Here is a 13,558-nt window from a genome sequence, read left to right as displayed (position 1 = left end):
GGATCGAGATTCCCCCTGTGCAGCAGAGGAAACTCGACTCCTAACACAAAACCTCTAAATGTGATAGCATACTGTATAATTAAAAATTACAGAGTTGCTAAAAAAAAGTTCCAGTCTGGCAAAAGTATAGGGGAGTTTAGTCATGTAATACTATGTTGGTCTGGAGATAGTTATTTGATGAATGTAAAAAAATTCCAGTTAGTCACATCATAGTAACAATTTTCCTTTTTCGTGTAACTGGAACATGAAGGCATGGAGGCATATGCTATTTAGACAAGGCTTGGATTTCATTAAGTGGCATACATCGCTTAATGAATTGGGCATTTTGTACTCTGTCAAGATTGTTATGATGCGAGCTTGTACCATGTCAGTCTTAACAGTCTTGACAAACTGGCCCCATTGTACTTCTGTTACTAGTAAATTTGTGTCACTATATTCTATTTTCATTCATCAAAAACAAACATTTATAAAAAAAGTTGATGTTTGATGCTCTCAAAATTTGAATTGCTCAAAATGTAAGACAGATAGTAGTTATACATTACATAATATGTGATGGCTAACATTTATGTTAACATAATTCAAAATTCTACTTTTAAAAAATGTTCGATGCCTTACATTTTTTCATTCATTTTTAATATTTTCAAGAAAATTTTCAAAACATTTATAGGGCCTTAGTTGTTAACATTGTAACTTTGCAGCACTGGGGTCTAACCCACTTCTTCCCATTGGTGGGTAAATGAGTACTGCTTAGCCGGATTTGGCATGTGTGGTGAAGGGGGAAAACCCTCTTAGTTAGAATCCAGTTATCAATTTAGTTCCGCACTGAACCGTGTATCCCAATGAAGGTTGTCTTAAAGGGACTCTGTCACCTGAATTTGGCGGGACTGGTTTTGGGTCTTATGGGCGGAGTTTTCGGGTGTTTGATTCACCCTTTCCTTACCCGCTGGCTGCATGCTGGCTGTAATATTGGATTGAAGTTCATTCTCTGTCCTCCATAGTACACGCCTGCACAAAGCAATCTTGCCTTGTGCAGGCGTGTACTATGGAGGACAGAGAATGAACTTCAATCCAATATTGCAGCCAGCATGCATACAGCGGGTAAGGAAAGGGTGAATCAAACACCCGAAAACTCTGCCCATATGACCCAAAACCAGTCCCGCCAAATTCAGGTGACAGGTTCCCTTTAAGTGTGAGTAAGTTCACTTTAAGAATGATTTACAAATAGAGATGAGTGAATCTGAACAGTAAAGTTCAGGGTCTGTACAGAACAAATAGTGTTCATGCATGGACCCTGAACACAGACTTCTCCAGGTAGTTCGAGTTACTGTTGGTTCAGCATCCCAATCATTGGCTGTTAATGCAGCGCCCCAGGGTCCTGGTCGTTGCAGCAATATAATTCTCCTCTGGGGGAGTGATGTTACGTTTGGAGGCAATAAAGGAGATCTCTTTACAAGGTACCACAACACATTTCACACTCCAGTCCACCACTATGCTCCTATTTATTAGGGCACTCTTCACACTTAGGTAAAAATGTTGGCCTGGATAGGAAGTTAGGTAGTTACTGGCTGAGCTTGGCTCAGGTAGTTGGTCCCTGACAGGGGTGGGAGCCTGTCAGAGATCCAGACAGAAGGTCACGGAGCTGCGCCAGCCCTAAGTGCGGCAGTTCCTAAGAAAGGACACGAAAAGAGAACTGTATTGTAGAGAGGGTGAAGAAGTCATAGCAAAGGAGTTGATACCAGAAGAAGTTCTGCCCTGCACATGCTGCCTCCTTCTGAGGTGCAGGATCCCGGCAGCCGGAACACCGAGGGAGCAACAGTCCTTTATGCCTTGCTCCAGAGACCAGCAGGACAGCTAATTGCAAGTTACTGATCCGCCCCTATACCTAGGAGGCAAGGTGGCACCCACGAGAGGCCAGGGCATGACGGAGACCCTGTACAAAGCCTCACGCCACCGGTCATACGGGTTTGTCCTATCCATCTGGGGGACAGAGAGGAAGAGATAACATCGATAACATCTACAACATCTGTGAGGACCTTATGAGAGGCTTAGCAGTAAGGTAGTACAACCCAAAGGTGCTAGAGGAAGGCTACTGATTTCCACCTGGATAAGGGGACTCTGGATTTGCCTCCAAACCGGCCGGACTCTGTCTGCCCTGTGATCTGGTGCTCTGGACTGTGGTTGCTGAAGCCTTCAGTAAAAGGTAAAGAGACTGTAACCTTGTGTCCTCATTCTTCACTGCGCCTCTCACCATTCACCATCTTACACACTGGGAAGCCCTGGGGACACACTTCACCAGTGGGAAGGTATACCATCTAGCTGCCATAACATCACCCCAGGGGACCCCTAAGCAGCGTCTGTCACCCTGACTGAATGTCACAGTTGGCGTCATGAACTTATCCCTATAAATACCTTTCCCTTTTACAACGGACCTCCCGAGGGCCACGGACCGGGTCAGCCACCGTGAAATCCCCCTTGAGAACCGAAGGACCCAGTACCGAGTACCCCTTGTCCTACACGGAGGTGATCCATTAACCTCGCTGTCATCTGTGTGAGAGCGCGAAAAACACCGGTGGCTCTTATGAGCAGTGAGATCATTACCACCGGTCAGAGATCTAGGGTTTCCACACTGTCAGATGTAAGCGTGAGCCACCAGCTGTTAGTACAGTAAACAGGTTTCCACCAGTCATAGGTGTTGGCTGATGTGAGAATACTACTCTCATCTCATCAGTCTATATCTGCTGTCACTGATAACAGTGAGAGCAAGTGCTGTTGATGGGATTAGTCATCAGTCAGCGCCTGCACTATGAATAAATACATTTTTTTTAAATGACGTGGGGTCTCTTCTATTTTTGATAACCAGCACAGGCAAAACTGACAGCTGCGGGCTGCAGCTTTCAGCTGTCAGCTTTATCATTGCTGGTTATCAAAAATAGAGAGGCCTATGTTGTTTTTTTAATTATTTAAATAATTCATTTTTGGCAACTGACCAAGGTAAAGCAAACAGCTGGGGGAGATATTCTCAGACTAGTAAGGGGCCATGGATATTGGCACCCTCAGCTTAAAAATAGCAGCCCGCAGCAACACCAAAAAGGGTGCATCTATTAGATGCACCAATTCTGGCGCTTTGCGCAGCTCTTCCAACTTTCCATGTTGTGGTGGCAAGTGGCGTAAAGTTCAGGTTGATGCTAGATATTTTATGGCCGCTGACATCAAGCCCACAGGAGAGTAATGGAGAGGCATCTATAAGACACCCCCATTTCTAACTCCAGTTAGATTGTAAAAAAAAAACACCAAAAAAGCCAGAACAAAATCCTTTAATTGAAATATTGAAACAGACTCCTTTATTTGAAATAAAAATGCCCATTTGTACTCACTTTTGCATAATCCATTGAAGCTCATATCCCATAATAAACAACCATATCCCTCACCTGTCCAACATGAAGATAATCCATACTGTCCCACAATGATCTGGATTATTTTTAGAGAAGTGACCGCACTCCCTGCCAGCCAGCTCACACTGAGACAAGAGCATAATCACTCCCCAGCAGTGTGTAGTGCTGAGCTGCAATAAGAAAGGTAACAGGAGTTCATAGTTGATGAACCTTGGTGACCTCACTTATGGCACCTCTTGTTGCGTGACAACTTTCTAACACAATGAGCAGTGCCATAAGTGAGGTTACCGGGGTTCATCAGCTATGAACTCTAGTCAACTTTCTCACGACAACTCAGTACTACACACTTCATTGTGAGTCGGCTGGCATGGATAGTGGTCACATCACTGATGTGACTGCTATCCAAATCATCCAGATCATGGCCCTTTCCTAATCTATTAATACCAGCCCGCAGTTGTCTGCATAGCTTTTGCTGGTTATTGAATATAGGGGGGACCCCATGCTATTTTTGGAGGTCTCCCCTATAATAACCAGTAAAGGCTAAGCAACAGCTGTTAATAGCCTAGGAACCTTTATGGCTATTGTGTGCTTCTCAGAATATTAACATCAGCCCTTAGTGGTTGGCTTTACCCCTGATGCGTATGAAAATGGCAGGGCACTCCTGCCAATTAATTTTTAATTTGTATGAAATATTTCTTATGCAAAGTATATGTGACGAAGTGCAAATCAAGTTGATTGAACTTTTGTCCTAAAAACACTTAACAGAAGTATTAAACATTAATCCAAACTTTTAATTAAGATTTAAGAACTAAACTGTAAGCTTCCCAAGAGCAATACAACTAACAAGAATCCAGGGAATTGTTATCAACAATAATCAGTAGGAATTATTTGAATTCATTCCCAGAAAATACTTTCCCAATGGACTTATCGTTCTAATAAAGCTACCAAATGCTCCTATTGTGATATCACTTAGGAAGATGAGGGTGAATGTCTGCCATGCTGATTTTTGATACAAGCAGAATTGTTCACAGTTACATGGATCAGAACAGGTAAAGAATAGAGAGAAGCCACAATCTGATGGACAAACTGTTGACCCATAGTAAACATTATAAAAGGAAAGCATCATATTTAAGCATATTTATTTAAGTAATTTCTACCCTGTGTTTTGTTTGCACTATTCTATCTAAATTTAATAAGATAGTTATATCTAACATTAAATAAATCCCCATCTATACATTTAAAGCATCAATCCAGCATTTTTTTTATTTAACCACCAGAGTAGTATCACTAATGTCAGTTCCCAGTTGTTATCTTCTGTTCTTCTCAACAATATATCCTATCCTGTTCCGCTGTCTTGTTCCAGCAGCTTCTAACTGACTGGAAATCAGCTCTGTATTACAAGCTTTCAATTTCACAAGTTCTCAATGTGAGTCTACGAGAGCGTCATTCTGGCCTTTTGGCTTTTTTAGACTTGCACTGACTTGCACTGAGATGTGACTTCCGCTCTGTCCAGCCAACACTGGAGCAAGCCGGCAGGTCCCAACAAGCAGAAGACAAGAGGAGCGGCACTGAGAACAGCAGAAGATAGCCGCTGGTAAGTATTTTACTAACAGCAGGGAACTGACATTAGTGGTACTACTCCAATGGCAAAATAATAATGCAAAAACACTGGAGTGGTGCTTTAGAACTGATATGTAAATCTATGAAAAAGATTATATTAACACCAGTTACAACAATAAAGTAGTAGTACATTATTGTCTTCCATGCTTTTACTCTTTGTTCAATTTGTATAGTATGTGATGACCAGCTTCGGGAAACAAATTATTTCACAATACTCTGTCATGACTCATGACATGTTAATGCTATATGTGTTCGTGTGGTTGAATAAATTGTAGACTGTCAAGACATGATATTGTATTGAATTTCTTTTGATAGAAATTAGAGTCCTTGAAAGATTTGTCTAGTGATGTAAATATTTTTTTGTAGCCATGGATGGTGTCAAAAGCAGCTAAGCCACTGAAGGTACTGTATACTTACCTTTTGTCACTCTCATGGATCCCGTGGGTTATGGAAGATGATTATTTTGTAAGCATCCATGAATATAGAAAATGTAGATAGCCTCTCTTAATGAAATATGAGCAAAGATAAGGGTGAAAACAAGCACTTAATTTTATTGTATAACTGTACTCGTGGTGGGTACAAACTACGTGTGCGTGCGTGTGTGTGCGTGCATGCGTGTGTTAACTCTTTCATTAGTATTCACATATGAAAAAAATCCTATGAAATTCCCCTATGAAAGTCAGACTGCAATTAGAATGTCACCAGTTTGCTTTTCACTAAACAGCCCAATAGACAAACACGGATAGAACATGTATGAGAACATTGTAAGTGTGAAAGGGGACTCTTGCTGGATCTGTTCATGTATTTGTCTCCAAAGGTACAATTTTGAAACATCATAATTTTGTTGTGTTTCGCTTGTCTCTATGTTTATACTGCTGAATTTCCATTTTTATATTTTATATGTAAATTTTTGTGCCACTACCACTTAATATTTTTACAATTTTTCCAGCTTTTTTTTAAACATTTATAAGTAAAAAAACTAAGAAATATCCGTGGTGGGATCACTGAAAATATACATCGAGTGACAATACTAAAGTATAAGATTGTGAGGTCAAAATAATAAATTCTTCCTATATACATGGTAAATTGTAGGTTCTTTACTAGTTTTAACATTTGTTGATTTTGTATCTATTATCTAGTTAATTCTTTTAGCTAAATAACTGATTTATCAATGTTTATCTTACTTTTTCTAAAGATGTTAGGCTGTCTACATGGTTCTTTTTGATGGACAAGCACAAAATAAAAAAGGAGTTTTACATTTTAATCCATTAGATTTACACATTTTTTCTTTTCAACTATGTGGCACAACTGTACAGTAGAACCTTTGTCGATAAACTTTGGGGGACTGGACTCATTTTATAACGTATCGGATCATCATGTAGATGCTACGAAATCCAGTTCTTTAAAGTCTACTGTGGAGACATGTAACATAACAGAAGTAACAGAATTTGTTTTTGTGATTTTTGCTTTTAATCCAAGACTTCAGTACTTTGTCTTTTCCATCTTTCTGTTGGCCTATATATTACTTCTCAGCGGGAACATTTTAATCATGTTGACCATCAGAGCAGATTATCGTCTTCATAATCCAATGTATTTCTTCCTTGGTAAGCTCTCTTTCATTGATCTCTGTTACTCGAGTGTAACTGTACCCAAGATGTTGATTGATTTTTTTTTTAAAAGAAAAACTATTACATTCAATGGCTGCATCACTCAACTATACTTCTTCCACTTCTTCGCCTGTGCAGAATGTTTTCTTTTCACAGCTATGGCATATGATCGCTATGTAGCTATATGCAAACCCTTGCAATATTCCACCATAATGAGTAAACAGCTTTGTCTATGGATGGTGGCAGCAACTTGGGCTATTGGTTTTGTTCATTCTAATATCCAGACAACACTAACAATGGGTTTGCCATTCTGTGGCCCAAATGAAATTAACAGTTTTTTTTGCGATGTCCCACCATTAATCAGGCTTGCATGCACTGATACAGCCATGATTGATGCTATGATAGTGGCCAATAGTGGTATCGTATCACTAGGCTGCTTTCTGACTGTCTTAATTTCCTATATTGGCATTGCTAAGGCTATCTTTAAAATACGAACAGTGGAAGGACGACGCAAAGCCTTTTCAACCTGTGCTTCTCATCTTACAGTGGTAACTTTTTTCTTTGGACCTTGTGTTTTTATTTATATGAGACCCTCCAAAACTTTTCAGGCTGATGAGGTGGTTATGGTGTTCTACACAGTCATATCACCAATGCTGAACCCAATCATTTATACCTTGCGAAATAAAGAGATGAAGACAGCTATAAAAAAACTTTGGGGTAGAAGAACCAAATAATTTATTTGTGGCAGATATGACCTCTTAACAAATTTCTTTAAGCATATAAGCACATTCCAAAGTAAAGTAAACATGCTATATAGAAGTAAACATACTATATAATTTCTTAACAATTGTGTAACCATATACCATATAACCATATATGTCTAATAAAAAATGGAGACTGAATTACTAATTACTGACATGGAACGTATTTTGAGATACAAAATGAAACATTTATGACTATGTGGCCTTATTGGGATAATTTCAGAACCTGAATATACAGTATAGTAAAGGCCCCTTCACATTAAGCGACGCTGCAGCGATACCGACAACGATCCGGATCGCTGCAGCGTCGCTGTTTGGTCGCTGCAGAGCTGTCACACAGACAGCTCTACAGCGACCAACGATGCCGGTAACCAGGGTAAACATCGGGTTACTAAGCCCAGGGCCGCACTTAGTAACCCGATGTTTACCCTGGTTACCAGCATAAAAGTAAAAAAAAAACAAACACTACATACTTACCTACCGCTGTCTGTCCCCGGCGCTCTGCTTCTCTGCACTCCTCCTGTATTGGCTGTGAGCACAGCGGCCGGAAAGCAGAGCGGTGACGTCACCGCTCTGCTTTCCGGCTGACCGACGCTCACAGCCAGTGCAGGCGGAGTGCAGAGCACAGCGCCGGGGACAGACAGCGGTAGGTAAGTATGTAGTGTTTTTTTTTTTTTACTTTTACGCTGGTAACCAGGGTAAACATCGGGTTACTAAGCGCGGCCCTGCGCTTAGTAACCCGATGTTTACCCTGGTTACCAGTGAAGACATCGCTGGATCGGTCCACGGGAGATCCAGCAACGAAATAAAGTTCTGGACTTTGTTCAGCGACCAACGACATCACAGCAGGGGCCTGATCGTTGGTCGCTGTCACACATAGCGATTTCCTTAATGATATCGTTGCTACGTCACAAAAAGCAACGATATCGTTAACGATATCGTTATGTGTGAAGGTACCTTAAGTGATAAACGCTTGTCCCCATCTTCAAATTCTCTCACCCCATTTACCGTACTTTCCTTAAGTAAAAATAATGAAAACAGTTACAGATGAACTAATTGAAGATAAAAAACTTATTTAAGCTATATGGGATGCAAAAGTAAAAAGTTAACATTTTTGGAAAAATCACATACAATATATTAAAAGATGTTATAAACGCATCCCATTTAAGGTACAAAAGGAAGGTTAAAAATTAACTTTTATTCATAAAGATTTAAAATGCAAGAATAAAAAATAACATAGCAGTGTGCTTCACATAGAGGACGGTCCAGGCTACCCGAAACTAACACTCCGTAGAGGTACAATATTTGAATGCTTAAGTAGGACTGAATCACAAACTTGCAAAACTGGTAGCCCCTATAAAGTGACTAGTGCTTCACATATCACAATATCAAAACATTTCGGTCATTTGCTTAGTAACTACCTCAATATGAGTAATGAATTAAATGATTAGATCACAGCCATAGCGAATAAAGGTATAATATCGATCAGATAACGCGGGAGTGCAAGGAGAATACTGAAACGTATTATGCATACCACACGTAAAAATGGCAACATGTATACAATGCTTGGCCCAACAGTTTGTATAGTAATATCTACTAGTGAGAAGTAACCCACCAAATAACTTTAGATAGAATCAAAGAAAGTGCCCGTAAGTAGTAAGGATCGTGTCCGCAATAATAGGAGACCGATTCACCTTGTAGTCAGGATCCTGGAGTAACGTCCTCTCATCCCAACGCACGTTTTGCCACTGGCTTCTTCTTCTTCCTCACTTTTCTTTTTTTGCCTTGTGGTATACTTTTTTTGCACCAAGTTCCTCATAATGATGTACATTAATGAATCATGGGCAAAGTCAAGAATCATTTTTATTATTTTTAGTGCAAAAAGTTACACATTTTTGCAAAATGTTTCTGATGTACATAAAATCACTATGTGGGAAAATGTACATTTGCAACAAACTTTGCAGCTTTTTTTCAGGTTGCAAATGATAAATCAATCTAAAACATTTGGAAACTCTCAACTCCACTCACAATGGTAAACATGAAAAACAGGCAAAAACATTTAAAATACATTTTAAAATTAAGAAAAAGGTACAAATAAAAAACACACCATAAAATCACCAAAAACTAGACAAAATAAATTACACAAATTCACAGTTCCAAAATGTGTAGGCATAATGTGATTTTTTTTACATATTCTAATAAAAAACAAATTAATATTTTGGCAGGGCATTTTACAATTTTGTTTTTTATGTTACAAGTTTTTACTTTAAATTATATTACTGATAACATTGCACAGGGTGGGACATTTATATGGATACACCTAAATAAAATGGGAATGGTTGGTGATATCAACTTCCTGTTTGTGGTATATTAGTATATGGGAGGAGGAAAGCTTTTCAAGATGGGTTTTGACCATGGCAGCCATTTTGAAGTCAGCCATTTTGGATCCATCTTTATTTTTTCCAATGGGAAGAGGGTCATGTGACACATCAAACTTATTGAGAATTTTACAAGAAAAACAATGGTGTGCTTGGTTTTAATGTAACTTTATTCTTTGGTGAGTTATTTATAAGTTTATTACCACTTATACAATGTGCTCAAAGTGCTGACCATTGTGTTGCATTTTCAATGTAACCCGCTTCTCCCACTCTTGACACACTGATAGCAACACTGCAGTAGAAATGATAGCACTGGCTTCCAGTATCCGTTGTTTCAGATGCTGCACATCTCGTATCTTCACAGTATAGACAATTGCCTTCAGATGACCCCAAAGATAAAAGTCTAAGGGGGTCAAATCGGGAGACCTTGATGGCCATTCAACGGGTCCACAAAGACCAATCCACTTTTCAGACAACTGTTCATGTAGGAATGCTCGGACCTGACACCCATAATATGGTACACCACCCTGTATATTACTTTCAGTTTCATTCCATTGCTTCTTGTTTTTCATGGGCAAAAGAGAATAAGGATGATTCCTCTACACTGTGATATCCCTTCAGATATTTGAAGACATCTATTAAGTCTTCTTTTTTGCAAGCTAAACATTCCCATATCCTGTAATCCTGTATCCTCATAGGATATACTTTACAATCCGCTCACCATATTGGTAACTCTTCTCTTATCTTGCTCCAGTTTTTCAATGTCTTTTTTAAAGTGTTGTCCCCAGAACTAGACACAGTATTCCAGATAAGGCTTGACCATGGAGTGGATGGTTTCCTCTGGTGAACAAGAATCTTCAAGTCTGTCCACAGATTCTCAATAGGATTAAGGTATTTATGTTGACTAGACCACTCCAAAACATTTACAAGTTTCCCCTTCAACCACTCAAGTGTTGCTTTAGCAGTATGCTTTTGGTCATTGTCTTGTTGGAAGGTGAACCTTCATCCCCATCTCAAATAACTGATAGACAATCAGGTTTTGCTAAAGGATATCCCTGTATTTCACACTATTCATCTTCTCCTTGACTTCGACCATTTTCCATGTCGATGCTGCCGAAAACATCCTCACGGTATTATGCCACCACCACCATGTTTCACTGTGGGGATGGTGTTCTTGGGATGATCACCTGTGTTGATTTGGCGCCAGGCATATCATTAACCTAACAATTTAACTTTTGTCACGTCTGACCACAGCATCTTCAACATACTTATTAACGATCGGGTAGAAGGTGTGCACAGTAAAATATCTACTTTTGCACATGATACTAAGCAATGTAATGCAGTCAATGTAAGGTTATACACATGGGTAGAAGGAATCAATGTCACCATTACATACTGAATGGGAAACCACTGGGTGAATCTGACAATGAGAAGGACATGGGGTTCCTAGTTAATGATAAACTTACCTGGAGCAGCCAGTGCCAGGCAGCAGCTGCCAAGGCAAACAGGATCAGGGAGTGCATTACAAGAGGTCTAAATACACATGATGAGAGCATTATACTGCCTCTGTACAAATCCCTAGTTAGACCACACATGGAGTACTGTGTACAGTTTTGGGCACCGGTGCTCAGGAAGGTTATAACGGAACTAGAGCAATACAAAGGAGGGCACCAAAATTCATAAAGGGGATGAGGAAACTACAATACCCAGAGAGATTGGCAAAATTAGAATTATTCAGTCTAGAAAAAAGATGACTGAGAAGCGATCTAATAACCATATGTAAGTATATAAGAGGACAATACAAATATCTCTCCGAGGATCTGTTTATACCAAGGAAGGTGATGATCACAAGGGGGCATTCTCTGCATCTGGAGTATTGTTTACTGTTAGGGCAGTCAGAATCTGGAATTCCGTGCCTGATTAGGTGGTGATGGCGAACTCAGTTGAGGGGTTCAAGAGAGGCCTGGATGTCTTCCTGGAGCGTAACAATATTGTATCTTACAGTTATTAGGTTCTTTAGAAAGATGTAGATCAGGGGATTTATTCTGACAGAATATAGGCTGAACTGGATGAACAAATGTCTTTTTTCGGCCTTGCTAACTATTTTTCTATGTTACTATGTTACCTTCTTCCATACATTTGTGGAGTGTCCTACATGTCTTTGGGCAGACTTAAAATGAGTCTTACAATTTTTTAAGCAAGTAAAGGCTTTTATCTGCCCACCCTATGAGATGTTTGGCTTATTGCAATAATATGGACAAATACCCCAGTCTCTGCTTGGGACTAGAGATGAGCGTTGTTCGAATCGAACTGTTCGCCAATTTCAAATTCGAGCTATTTTGGGCGGTGTTCGAGTCGTTCCACGAACTCGAACAATTTGCTTAAAATTCGACTGTTCGAGTTTCTGTTCGATAACTGTTCGTTCACCAATAGCCTAACTTGATTTGCACATTAAAACTGTTTATCATTGTTAATAGACTGTTTCAGTCTATAGTGGACAGGGGAGGGGAGCGGGAGATAGATCTGTGCTGAAATAACGCCGATCTCCATTTTTTTTTCTTTCCCGCATTTACAGTGGGGCGGTGCAGTATCTCAGCCTATCAGCAGTGCACACACACAGCAATGTGCATGTGATGCACACAAGCAAGGGCATCGGGAGGAGTCGGGACTGGGGTTGAGTGGAAAGGATTGGACAAATTCAAAAATCGCCGACTTTCGGCAAAGTCGGGTTTCATGAAACCCGACCCGATTCTAGTAGTGTGGGATCGGCCATGAGGTCGGCGATCTGCGCGCAAAAGTCGCATTTCATATGACGCTTTTAGCACCATTTTTCAGCCAATGAAGGAGGACGCAGAGTGTGGGTAGCGTGATGACATAGGTCTCGGTCCCCACCATCTTACAGAAGGGCATGACAGTGATTGGCTTGCTTTCTGCGTCGTCAAAGGGGCTATAAAGGGGCGTGCATGCCGGCCGCCATCTTACTTCTGCCAATCTTAGCATAGGGAGAGGTTGCTGCAGCTTCATCAGAAGAAGGGATATAGTTAGGGGGGGAAAACTAACCCCCAAACTACTTCTGCTGTAGCGATTTCCACTGTCCAACACCACCATTTTTTTGCAGGGACAGTGGAGGCTATATTGTTGTGCAACATCTCTGTAGCTTATTAGACTGCCTTATAAGGCTCCCTGATAGCTGCATTGCTGTTTGCACACTGCTGTGCAAGCCAACTGCTTTTTTAAAAGCAAAAATCCTGTTGCTCCTTTCTGCACAGTTATCTTGTTTATTTGTCCACACTTTTGTGTGCAGCAGTCCTTTTTATTGCTGCCATACTTTTGCTGAGATCATTGTAGGGAGATTGAAATTGTACTACAGTCCTTGTATTTTTTCAAATATCTTCCAGCCACTTACATTGTGTTGTTTTATACACTGGGCCTGAGTTTTGGTTCAGGCTCCCCCCAAAAAACTGTACTCGTGGTGGGTACAAACTACGTGTGTGTGCGTGTGTGTGCGTGCATGCGTGTGTTAAATCTTTCATTAGTATTCACATATGAAAAAAATCCTATGAAATTCCCCTATGAAAGTCAGACTGCAATTAGAATGTCACCAGTTTGCTTTTCACTAAACAGCCCAATAGACAAACACGGATAGAACATGTATGAGAACATTGTAAGTGTGAAAGGGGACTCTTGCTGGATCTGTTCATGTATTTGTCTCCAAAGGTACAATTTTGAAACATCATAATTTTGTTGTGTTTCGCTTGTCTCTATGTTTATACTGCTGAATTTCCATTTTTATATTTTAT

At 40.1% G+C, this 13,558-nt stretch overlaps 1 protein-coding gene across 1 annotated transcript; it reads left to right on the top strand.

Annotated features, from left to right (window-relative positions):
* Window positions 1-4,359: 4,359 nt before the first annotated feature.
* LOC138657799 (olfactory receptor 4E2-like) lies at window positions 4,360-7,411 on the top strand. The gene is made up of 2 exons (XM_069745455.1): window positions 4,360-4,441; window positions 6,208-7,411. Exon 2 carries the CDS (start codon window positions 6,310-6,312, stop codon window positions 7,351-7,353), a length of 1,044 nt encoding a protein of 347 aa, XP_069601556.1. The 5' UTR covers window positions 4,360-4,441; window positions 6,208-6,309; the 3' UTR covers window positions 7,354-7,411.
* The last annotated feature ends 6,147 nt before the right edge of the window (window positions 7,412-13,558 follow it).

Source organism: Ranitomeya imitator, chromosome 1, assembly GCF_032444005.1.
Source record: "Ranitomeya imitator isolate aRanImi1 chromosome 1, aRanImi1.pri, whole genome shotgun sequence".
NCBI classification, from domain to species: Eukaryota; Metazoa; Chordata; class Amphibia; order Anura; family Dendrobatidae; genus Ranitomeya; species Ranitomeya imitator.
The sequence above is the reverse complement of the archived record's forward strand: the minus strand, read 5'-3'. Positions and strand labels throughout refer to the sequence as shown.

What these genes read in the sequence shown, in the direction of transcription:
- LOC138657799 (XM_069745455.1), top strand. Translation starts at nt 6,310, where the DNA reads ATGTGGCACAACTGTACAGTAGAACCTTTGTCGATAAACTTTGGGGGA.